Here is a 12,312-nt window from a genome sequence, read left to right on the forward strand (position 1 = left end):
AATATTAAAAGCTTATGAAATTGTACCAGAAAGTTACCGAAAATTCCCCTGAATATTAACATATTTAAAGGATAACCGTATAAAATGCAGCCGCAATTATTGGTAAAATAACGGAGATGACACAGCAGCAGTTTCCTCGGATAGTTCTGGCATTGACTCATGCTTGTTTTAAAAAGTTTGGAAAGGAACCAAGTTAAAGTTTTCCTTTAGATTTACTAGAAAAAAACTATGCCTAGGAGCACCGGTATCAGACAACTTTGCGAATCCATAATACGTTGCTTTAAGGAAAATTCTGACTGAATGAAAAAAGGCTGAACAGTAATAGCCAGGGTCATCTATAGATTTAAAAAAATTAGTTCTTGGTTCCAGTTCTGCTTCCTAAAAGTACGATTGGATATGTTTGAAGCAGACTCCATTTGCAAGCATTTGACAATGACATATCTAAACAAAGGAGAGCTTCATACACTCATGAAGCAATTTATCAAGCGTTCTTATTTGAGAGTCTTCTAAAACGTACTGTCTCTAAGGTTAGTGACTGGAAAAAATAGAACTTGGCAAAACACAAAAGCAAAGCAAGCAATATTGAAAATATTACAGTGTTTACATTATTTTCAGTAGATGGTACTGTATGACTAATGTAATGAAGAACCAGAAAAAGATTCTGCTAGAACAGAAATTGCTGATAAATCAAAAAGTTCATCTTTTTGGACGTTCTGCATGCAAGGGTAAGAGGCCGCTAGTAATAAGAGACACATGGTGTCTCGAGAGGAATTACTGATATCAGCAGGATAAAAATTCAAATGTCTGATAAATACTATGGCTGTGGGATGAATCCAAACTGCAAGATAAAGGAATTACTGGGGAAAAGTCACGTGGTGACGGTGACTCAGCAGATTATTTAAAAATTGATGATCTTACAAAGGAAATTGAATATTGGGAAGATGACTCGAGAATTGACAGTCTCACGAAAAAGATTTATATTTTGGAAGTTGCCAAGAGGAAGACGACTACTCCAAATATAGAGAAAGTAACAAGTGCATATTAAATTGGGAGTAATGTCTTCATAGGCTTCAAGGAGAAGAAACGTAAGGTTGTTAATGACCTTGAAAATATTCCAGACACTTAAGCCAGGTCTACCTTGTTGGTTTTGCCGAGGAAACCATAGAGATGGTGCTGCGACCAGGATACATAACGTGGGAGGTACTGTTATCTAAAATAAATTCCTGTCGTAGAGGAGATAGAGTCTGTTATTCAAGAAAACTGACGCAGGTGGGACTGCCCACACCACATGAAATGTGATCCAGATATTCGAAGGGGCTATTCGTGATAAAGACGATAAAGTTGTTGTAATTCTATTAGGATTACGTCATAGGTATTATGTACTGACCCACTTTAACCGTCAGAGATATGATCATAATGACAAATGTGTCCAAACAATGACGCAAAATGTCCTTCATATATATATATATATATATATATATATATATATATATATATATATATATATAATATATATATATATATATATATATATATATATATATATATATATATATATATATATATATATATATATATATAAAAGCATCAGCTGGATGAGACACAGACCACAAGATTATGAACATACTGTAGGATGAATTTGAGAAACTGCAAACGTTTGAATGTGGAATTATAGTGGCCAATAATACAAATCATGGATGCAAGTGTTAATGTCTTGAACTATGTCGGTCTGAAATACAAAAATACAAATTAGAACTGGTGATTGAAAGTTTTCTAATTATTATTATTATTATTATTATTATTATTATTATTATTATTATTATTATTATTATTATTATTATTATTATTATTATTATTATTATTATTATTATTATTATTATTATTATTATTATTAATTATTATACGTGGTTATGGTAACACGTTATTAAGTTTATGGTTAATAAAACTTTCCAGTAGAAAGGATATTCTTGCTATCTAAGTGTTGTGATAGTGAGTATTTGACGAGTTACGCAATACAAAGAGGAAGCAGTCAGCAGCCTAAGCAGCTGACCATAGCAAAGAATTAACAATGAACTGTGCTTTATTTTCAGGGGTGGATAATTCATCAGTAGCAAGCAAAACTCGATTATTATAATTTACTATTACAATGGTAGTATGGTATTGCTGTATATTTTGCTAACTTCTTTTTTTCCGTACATATGAAGCAACTTAAATTCTTGTCTAGAAGCTACATTTTACATTTTGTTGTTATATTACGCTGGTCTTGTCCAGTTCTTCATCTTGCGTTATTTTCAGTGGATACTCATTGCGTAAAAATGACGCGGGTGTTTATATTAGCCAAGCTCTGAGAAATTATTATCTGTAACACTGTTTTTTTTTCAGGTGCATTTTTTCCATCTTGTCTGTACATTAGTAACATGCAATTGCTTTGTTAGAGGCCAATGCAGTTACCGCTCTCCTGCATTCATTTGTTCGCGTAAGTTTTCTGCCATCTGTTGATAGCGACCTAATCGTATGATTAGAACTTCGTCTTCGCTCTTAACATTGTATTAGGTGATATATGAAATACAGAACGGATTTCACGAAATACTTACGAAAATATTATAGATTAATAGATTAATATGTTACCAAATCACATATCTCAATTAATTTTATCGAATGACCAACATTAAAAAGCGTTCAGGATAAGAAAGGACAGGTCACTCCATCCGAACACATGGTGATGTATTTTTTTGTGTAAACACATCTCTGAGTTCGGATAGCTTGTGAATGACACATTTTATGGAATTTGAGTGAGTGGTAAGTGCAAAAGGCAACACGATATTGGAAGCTAAGGCTCATGAAATGGATGTCACTGCCTTGTGTGGGTGGTAAGACTGTGGGCGGAGTACGGGAAGGGCGTGTCTGCAGAAAAGGGAGGAGGTGTCCGTCAAGGTCTGTAAACAAAGTGAGTCCAACCTCCCACCTCGTCCTCGACGCCACTTGTGTTTGAGGGTCTTGGAGAGTCTTAGGCTAATTATCATTGTTAATGGTGAATATTATGGTTATTGTATATGAAGCCTAGGCTAAATGAATTAGATAAAGTAGCCTGTTGTTCATTGCTTAGTGCTGCTTAAGACAACTTAGCTATCCTATTGGCACACATGACAGTGGCGTGTTTAGTTTAGGCTAAGCGTAAATATTGCAAAAAAATATAGAATTTTCAATTGCAGTTTAGCCATGGCGATGCAGTTTAAAGCTGCCAAGGCTTATGGTTTCATAAGTTGGTGTAGGCCTACAGTAGCCCCTCACCTAAGCCTAGCTTATGAGGAACTTTGGAGCTCTTAGGCTATCTCACAGCTACCAGTGGTTTTGTAGGATGAGTAGCCTAAGCTAAACTCTAGGTAAAACTAAATACTACTACTACTGCCCCCCCCCTCTAGCTTTGGAAACTATCAGTTTACATGGAAAATGGTCACTGTGTTTAGTACCAGCCTCTTGGGGATGGACGTAGAAACACGAACACAAGACTTTAAATATCATGAATACAAACAAAAGCCATAAACATAAACAAAAACATAAGCGAAAGGTGATTTGAGTATTATGGTTGCCAACTGGGGTGAACGAGGCGATGGTAACAGTCTTCAGTTCTGTAGTCTATGTTTCCCAACATTCATTTTATTTAAAAAAAAAATATTGTAACAGCTTAACAGGTGAGTTTAGCTGAGTTCTGAAACTTTGAGGTGTTACTTTATGAATTATGGTCAGATATGTCACTTGTCATACCAGGCCTATTGTTATGGAATGTGATGATAAATTGAAGCTTTTTAATAAGTGTATGGTTAAGGAATTTTGAAACCAAGCTTACAATTGAAATCAAATGCAAATTGTAGTTTCTGATAGCTCATGATGGTAGTGTAGTTTTTTGTCACAAACCCTTTGTTAATCCATTAGGCAACCCTTTTTAGTCTAACAGGAAGTAGGACCACACTGGGGAAACCTTGGTTTTTTGGATGTGGATTATTATTATATTATTATTATTATTATTATTATTATTATTGCTCAGAAGATGAACCCTATTTATATGGAATAGGCCCTCAGGCCCCATTGACTTGAAATTCAAGCTTCCAAAAAATATGATGGTCATATGAATGAAATCACTGAAGATAACAGGAAGAAGAAATCAGTTAATAGGAAATAAAGATAAATGAACAAATTAATAAATAAAGAGGTAAAAATGTTGATAAATTATTAAAAGTAAAAGGAGTCTTGTTTTAGGGTGGTAATGAATGCATCACTTGAACTTTGAACTTTTGAGATTCTAATTACACAAAAAACTCAGGGAGACCATTCCACAGTCTAGGTGTGAGGATTAAGAATACTAATGGAATAGGCCTTACAGCTATGTACCCTAATCTGACCAGTTCATAGACCTAGCCCTACCTTTTCAAGTTCCCTTGCCCTACTCCAAGTGACTACACCACATGTGTTAAAGTTACTTTGCCAGGCTTTTACTTTGGGCCTTCGCTGGTTCATTTAGTTTCATAGAGGATGGGTGTGCAGTGATGATTTACTATGTTAGCATTGTGGCTGCTGGTCTTTCTTAGTAAATGGTATGGGAGGAAGTGTAGGAAGACTAAGAAGTGGTTGTTGATGTCATGTAGAAGATATAAACATCTCCTGACACCTGCATGTCTTTTTGGCTCTTTTATCTTGAGACCTCTGCTTCTCCTGTTATTTTCTCTGAGCTCGTCTATGAACTGTAGTTAAATAATCTTAACCATAAATCTTTGACTATCTTCTCATTTGGCATAACGGGAGCAGTAAGTCAAGTTTTTTTTTTATTAAAGTAAAGACAGGAGCAGATGTATCAAATGCATTTGTTCCCTTTTCATTCAATCCAAGAAGTGCTGCCATGACCCTGCTAATAATAATCTTAAGAATTTTTGTGTACTAAACAACCTTTCTTCAGAAATTTGTATATTTTTATAGTTTATCTCATACAAGCTCATGTCATATGAATTTGATTACATGTGAATCCTGCTGTGTGTGAACACTGCTCTGTCTCGCTTTCAAAGAGAAAAAGATATTAAGAGTGAATGCAATGAAAAACTATGAACAAATGCAGTAGAAGAATATTTTAGAAGGCATGATTACCTGTATTGAACTTTGGCATTTGAAGAAAAAATCAAGGGGAATGATGAATGAATATTGAATATTAAAACATGTCATTCCCTTTTCCGTACCCTCTTCACTGATTAGGTACACATTTTGTTAAGTAGTCAAAGTGACCTCAGTATGGAAAGTTGTTTTTGTATCTATTATTATTGACTGTAAATTCTGAATATTGTTATAGTAAAGAGTTTTAATTAAAACTGAAGTTAGATCTGAGCATGGAGCAGAAATATACAGAAGTAATGGCAATATATTTCAGAAAAATAGTGAGGAGGCGTAAGAATGTTGGATCATATGGTGAAGGAATGGGGGGAAGGTGCAGGAAGCAATGTTAAGAAAATTTTTTAAAACATGCTGAAAGAAAGTTGTTTAACAGAATCCTAAGGCAAGAAATTAGGTGGGCAATACAAAAGTTGTAGATAATTAAATGGAAGATAAAACAGTTTTGAGTATTCAAGAATACATCTGTAGAATTTGCCATGGTATCAAGAGATTTTGCCATATCCTTATTTATGTTTGTCACTTATGTTAGTACTGTAATATGTAACTAACGAATCTCATTTTTTTTCCTTTAGAAGAAAATTCCAATACTGTTCATTAAAAAGAGAGGAATAAACAATAAAAGCAAGGGTTTGAAATTCATAAATCATGTAGCAAGCCAATCTGGTTGTTCATTTTAAGTTTGAGGATTATCATTTGATACTTGTTAATAGCCTTGATTTTCATAATGCAGTATTTAAAATCAATTATTTTTTATTTATACCTCTCCATAATATAGACTATTTTCATTACAGGACATTACATGATGGGTGGCAGTGACATGCAGTTTTGCTTGCGATGGAATAACTTTGGAACTACAATGACAGCAGCCCTTCACTCACTGCATGAGGGAGGAGATTTTGTGGATGTTACTTTAGCAGCAGATGGAATGCAGCTGAAGGCTCACAAACTGGTTTTGTCTGCTTGCAGTCCTTATTTTAGAGATATTTTAAGGGTAAACATACTTTCACATTTATTGAGATTGATGAAATTTCTCATAATTTTGTACTTAGGAGGTTGAGAAAGGTAATATGGTGTTTAGTGACATTTTAAGAGCATGCATGCAATATTATTTTCTGAACTTTCTTTCTCACATACGTTTACTTAAACACATCATACAGAGTATGTAATATTAAATCTAATTGAATTCTTTAATTTAAATACTCTACCAGCAAATCTCTCTCTCTCTCTCTCTCTCTCTCTCTCTCTCTCTCTCTCTCTCTCTCTCTCTCTCAAAATTTTGCCGCAAAGGTCGCCGTTGGAGGTGCCCGAAAACATGACCATGTTACTCCAATATTTGAAAAACTGAATTGGCTGCGAATGGAGCAGAAGTACTTTTACGATATATGCCTCATGATTTATAAAATCAGAAATAAACTTCTGCCAGAATGGCTCTTTTCCTTGCCAACGGTAGGCCAGAATCGTACTGAGAACATTAACACGAGGCACCAGGATCACTTATCTGTTCCGAGAACTTTCACCGATACGGAGCGAGGCGTCTAGGTGTGTGTGGTCCCGTGTTCTGGAACCGCCTGCCTGCTGATATCAAGCAGCGATACCATATCTTCTTTTAAATCTCATTTGATTGCACACTTACTCCAAAAATGAGAAACTCTTCATTTTTAACCTTAGGTTCTCATTACTGTCATAAGTTTTAGGAGCTTTAGAAGTATTCTCTTCTATACCGAATAAAAGTTGTGAAATTTTATCTTTGGTTATAAACTCTGTTTACTTTATCTTTTATGAGAATTAGCTAATTTATTATTTTACTGATTTGAAAGTTTTCACTTGATTGTTTTTAAGGATCGTATTAATTTTATGCCTATATTATTGTATGTTGTTTATCTTACTGCATTTCTGTTGCATAGAGTCGAAAATTTTTATTGCATTTCCGTTTTTATTGATATCAGTGATATTGTATTGCAATGTGTCACCTGTATACTAGTTGCATGTCCTGTGATAATGAATACTGTTTATTATGTAAAACTCTTTATAAAACTATGAATAGACCTGTGTTACTCAAGAAAGAGTAAAATTATGTAATAGCCATTTTTAATGGAATAAAGAATTTGACTTTGACTTTGACTCTCTCTCTCTCTCTCTCTCATTTATTTATTTACTAAAACACTTCTCATAGAGCAACATGAATTCAATTACTGTATACTTATTGTATGTAGAATTTTTCTTTTACAGAATAATCCTTGTCAGCACCCAGTTATTATTCTCCGTGAAGTGCCTATTGAAGATTTGGAAGCTGTGGTAGCATTCATGTATGAAGGCCAAGTAAACGTGTCACAGACACGCCTCCACACATTTATGAAGCTTGCTGAAGTTCTCCAAGTACGTGGACTGACAGATGCACAAACAGCTTGGACACATATGGATAAGGTAGTAATTGTCTTTCTTTTTATTTTATGAAAAAAACTAATGTGGCACCCATATGAGAAACATTTTCCAAAAACACTTTATAGTATAGAATTGCTTCTACAGCTATATACAGTACTAGAACTTTCATGTTATGCAGTGGACCATTTTTATCAGTGAGGGTCAAGTTCCCATCCACTCCACAAATATAAAGTTTTTGTTAGTATCTACCTTTGATGTCTAGAGTACTGTGGGTTAGTCACTGCAAATGGAGTGGATACTGTACCTCTAAAATGCTGACACGGCTTAAAAGTACCTGATACTTTTATGAGTTATTATGGAGGTATCTCAGTATTGTACGATCAGTGGCATTTAAGTATACCTTAGTTTAACCAGACCACTGAGCTGATTAACAGCTCTCCTAGGGCTGGCCTGAAGGATTAGACTTATTTTACATGGCTAAGAACCGATTGGTTACCTATCAACGGGACTACAGCTTATTGTGGAATTCGAACCACATTATATCGAGAAATGAATTTCTATCACCAGAAATAAATTCCTCTAATTCTTCACTGGTCAGCCGGAGACTCAGATGCGAGCCCAGCAGAGTGCTAGCCGAAAACTGTACTGACTTGTCCAACGAGGAACTAGTGGCATTTAAAGAATTGCAAACTTCCTTCTCCCATATACTGTATACAGTATTTCGGTGTATAAGATGACGACCTTTAAATCATAAAATTCACCCCTAAAACTTGGGGGTCGTCTTATACTACCACTTTAAAAATCAAACCTTGAATTTTAAGTGATGTTTATCAGTAGGCTAGCTTCGGCCTCGGTGCGACAATCACTGAAGTACATGAAAAGATTCGCATTATGAAATAAGGTGATAATAAAGGTAATAAAACCATTTTTATCTTATATATTATTGGCATATCTTCATAATAAATAGCCTATTCAAGGAATAATTCCATATCAGCTGACAAAATGTTGATATCGAGTTATGGTTGCGCTCGCAGCAACCTTTATCTTTCGGTAACATAGTGTAATTACGGTATTAACAACTTTAGGATAACATAATATTCATTTTTCATTGAAAGTTCAGGCTTTTTTGTAACTGTTTAGAACAATTCAGTCAGACGAATCGAATGAAAATTATGTACGATAATTATCGTTCTTTATCTTGTTGTTGGGGTTATTTATGATTGGCGATGAAATGTAAACAAAACAATGGTTTCCCTTTTAGGCGACATGTATAGGAAAAACAGGATATAGAATCGACTTTGTCATTTCGCTTACCATATACAGTATACTCGTTAACGCACGATCTTGCGCATCGTGCAACCCCCAAATTTTCACCCATAAAATTTTTTATTGTGTATCTTGTGTATCATGGGAGTTCCTTTTTGAGAGACCAGATTACTATGGACTAACCTGTTTTACTCCATCTCTTTATCCCATCTTCTAGCTAAATAAGTTAAAAAAGTAAAAGCAAATGATAAAAGTATCATTAGTTTCGTTATACTGTACTCGTTGAGTGAATGAGGACAGACATAAACAACTGAACGAGAAACGACTGTTTTGCTATGGATGTGGTCTAGGCCGTGGCTATGAACAACCAAATCAGATAACAACAGCTGTTTTGCTTGCTTTTCAACCATCCTACGATAGTAAACAATTGCTGTAGTTATGTTACAAATGAGGTTAAGTAGAATAGAACTGACATATATTGTACATTGCACCCTTATTTGCTATGGGGAAAAGAATGCAAGGAAATATACTGCTAAATTTAAGCTGCAAGTTGTAGCTGAAGCTGAGAAAACAAACAGTGTTCAAGCGCTATTGACTAAATTATCATGCATCAGCAACATGGATGAAACTCCTAAACTTACATATGCCATCAAACTAGACAGTAAACAATATTGGAGAGAAAAGTATTGGAGAGAAGTAACATCTGACAAGGTTAAGTAGGTCCTTGGGGATGTGAATAATTGAAACACCCAAGAATTTACAGGAATAAAAAGCATCATAAGAAAAACATCAGGAGAGCTAGTTATCGATGAGTTAACCAGAACACATGAAATTGTTTAAGAAATACTTGAGGAAAGGCTGAGTAAAATGGCCTCCTTGTAAGAGAAGTTAACAATGATGGTAGTCTTTATAAGGAGGTAACTTCGAGAAAAGTACCATGCAAAGAGGAAGAGATGTAACACATAATTGTGGAGCTTAAGAAGACATTTGACATGGTAACAAGGCAGACAATTAGACAGGCATTACAAAGTCAAAGGTTACTGTAAAGACTTGTTAAGCTAGTGATATTACTCTGCCATAATGGAAACTGTAGAATAAAGACAGTGGCAGTTGCTCTGGAATGATGTGAAATGAATGCTGATCTATTAATGATCAGACCTGATCCCTGAGAGGCCTTATATTGTTTATCCTAATAGTGGATTAAAGTGTAAAGATGTACACAAAAGGAGGCCCTTGGAAACTTAGATGAAGATATCTTGGTGTTGATGGCAGAACAGACACTAATCCACTCCAAGCCTCTTGTAGGATGTGGAATCTGATGATTTTTAATTATTCATCTGAGGTCGTATAAGTTACTGAAATTAGTAAATTTCCAGATAATAAATATACACAACGAATAAATAAATTTTTCAGATTACTGTAACAGTTTTGTAGTACAGCATGTGAGTAAACACTTCCAAGTGAGCTAAACATTATATCTTTACATTGGAATGGCACCTGGAATAGATGTGGGTTTTGGGTGCAGAATACATTGTTTCACATTTAGTTGGGGGTTAACTTCAAGACTTATCCTTTTACGTTTAGTGTAGCATTATAATCATTTAAGACTTCACAGGTTGTCCAAAAATGGAAAAAAATGGATTTTAGTTCGTAAACATTGCTTCTTGGAGGTTTCCTTCAACATTTGTATATTTTTTATCTATGAGACTTAAGTCACAAATCCTGTGATATTTATTCTTTTAAGCCTGTGCTAGTATCAGGATGGGTTTTAACAGTCCCAGATAGGAGAGGGGTGTATCAGATTCTTCTGTCTCATCCTCAAAATCCATATCCTTTCCTTCTGGGCAGAGTATTCTTGGGTAGTAGCTGCTGTGCCTTGATTGGTGGTAATTGTTGCATCCTTGTTTGACCAGCATAGAAAATGCAACACACAACCTTACTAACAAGGCTTTAGGCCTGATATGTATTCCCTTGTAGTTCTGAAAACTTTTGGGTTCACAGGTACAGGCCTTCTTAAACAGTTACTCAGACTAATGTCCAGTAATGGGTGCAATGAAACCATTAGAATTTTAAAAGTAAATATTTTACTGGAAGTGCTTTCATCCCAATGTCTCTTTATTTGAGGTGCTCCAAGGAACACAAAAATCAGCACAGTCTGTTACCAGAGTTTGAAACTTAGATATGTACTCACTTGGGTGGCACTTAAAAGCGAAAAGAATCTGTTGTAGAGTGTTTTGTGGAGTGTGTGGAGTTACTATATGGCTATTGTAAAGCAATGGCTTTGTATGTTGAAAAATCGTTTTAAATTATATTTTATTAAGTTTTGACAGGAACTTGTAAACAAGCAAATTCACAAATGAAAATTCATCAGAAAAAGATGCCAAATATTCAAATTTATTGAATTTTGTCCCTATACAATTTTCCACGAAACTTATATTAAAATATTTTGATTTCTTGTCTTTCAGTATGCTTTTTTTTTTTTTTTTTTTTTTTTTTTTTTTGAGAATTGTTGCATGCCATATGTTAGATGGCTTACACCTTAGAAATAAACTCTTGCTAACACTCTTTTGAAAGTGCTGCTAATGCAGTTCTTGATTATTGCAGGACTCTTACCCAACAAATTTACTGGCATCTGAGAATGGTAGCAGTGCAGGCTCTTTACCGGCAACACTTGCTGTACCTTCCACAGCTATTAGTACAAGCTCAATATCATCACCTATTGTTCAACATTCACCTGTAAGTATATTCTGAGGGTAGTAGCATTTTAGAGAAAGTGTACACTTCATTAAAGTTGATGTTAGGGGGTTACCATTTCAGTTTTTTTGTATGCATCCACATGTTTAAAAGAATGTAGTTTTAGTATTTATTACAGGAGGTTTGTCTAGGCAGTGTTACTATTTCTTATGATTTATGAATTAAGAATTGTCATTTTGTCATCATGCCTGAGAGTCCTGTAACAGAGGCACAATTTGTAATGGGACAACTACAGGACAAGTAACCTGAAGATAATTGTTGTTATTATCAAGTAGTTTAATCTGACCAGAAAATCTAAATACTTAACTCATATGGCTGGCTATGCAAAGAAGAAAAGTTTATACTGTACCACATATTTATGGATTGTCTGAAGGTACATGCCAGAACATCAAAACAAGAAATTAGAAAGGCATTACCAAGGCAGAGGTTACTAGAAATAATAATCCCAGAGTCCTGTGCTGTTTATCACAATAATGGAAGTAACTACAAAAAAGTGCAGAATGAAAGGGCTAAGGAACCTGTTATGCACAGATGTTCAAGTATTAACAACAGTTTCAGAGAAACAGTTTGCATAAATGTTGGAAAACTGGATAAGTGGAATAAAGAGAACAGAATTCAAAATCATCTTATGCAAACAAAGCTTATTGCAACTGGAAAGGAAGTAAAGGAAAAGTTTATTCCAGGAAGGGGTGAAAGCAGTTCGGTACATTAGATGTAATAAGAAATGCTTGGGATGCAAAATGTAGAATAAAA

The 12,312-nt window shown here is 34.7% G+C and overlaps 1 protein-coding gene across 5 annotated transcripts in view; it reads left to right on the forward strand.

The window, feature by feature from the left end:
* Window positions 1–2,490: 2,490 nt before the first annotated feature.
* The window catches only part of LOC136838540 (broad-complex core protein isoforms 1/2/3/4/5-like), a 39,656-nt gene continuing 29,834 nt past the window's right edge, over window positions 2,491–12,312 (forward strand). The window contains exons 1-4 of one of the 5 annotated variants that reach the window (XM_067103646.1): window positions 2,491–2,947; window positions 5,949–6,148; window positions 7,387–7,581; window positions 11,410–11,541. In XM_067103646.1, the coding sequence (XP_066959747.1) occupies window positions 5,957–6,148; window positions 7,387–7,581; window positions 11,410–11,541 (519 nt within the window). In that variant the 5' untranslated portion in view covers window positions 2,491–2,947; window positions 5,949–5,956. Of the gene's footprint in view, window positions 3,032–5,948; window positions 6,149–7,386; window positions 7,582–11,409; window positions 11,542–12,312 lie in introns of all 5 variants that reach the window. The other 4 variants (XM_067103643.1, XM_067103644.1, XM_067103645.1 and 1 more) reach the window with 4 other exon arrangements.

This window comes from Macrobrachium rosenbergii, chromosome 5, assembly GCF_040412425.1.
Source record: "Macrobrachium rosenbergii isolate ZJJX-2024 chromosome 5, ASM4041242v1, whole genome shotgun sequence".
NCBI lineage: Eukaryota > Metazoa > Arthropoda > Malacostraca > Decapoda > Palaemonidae > Macrobrachium > Macrobrachium rosenbergii.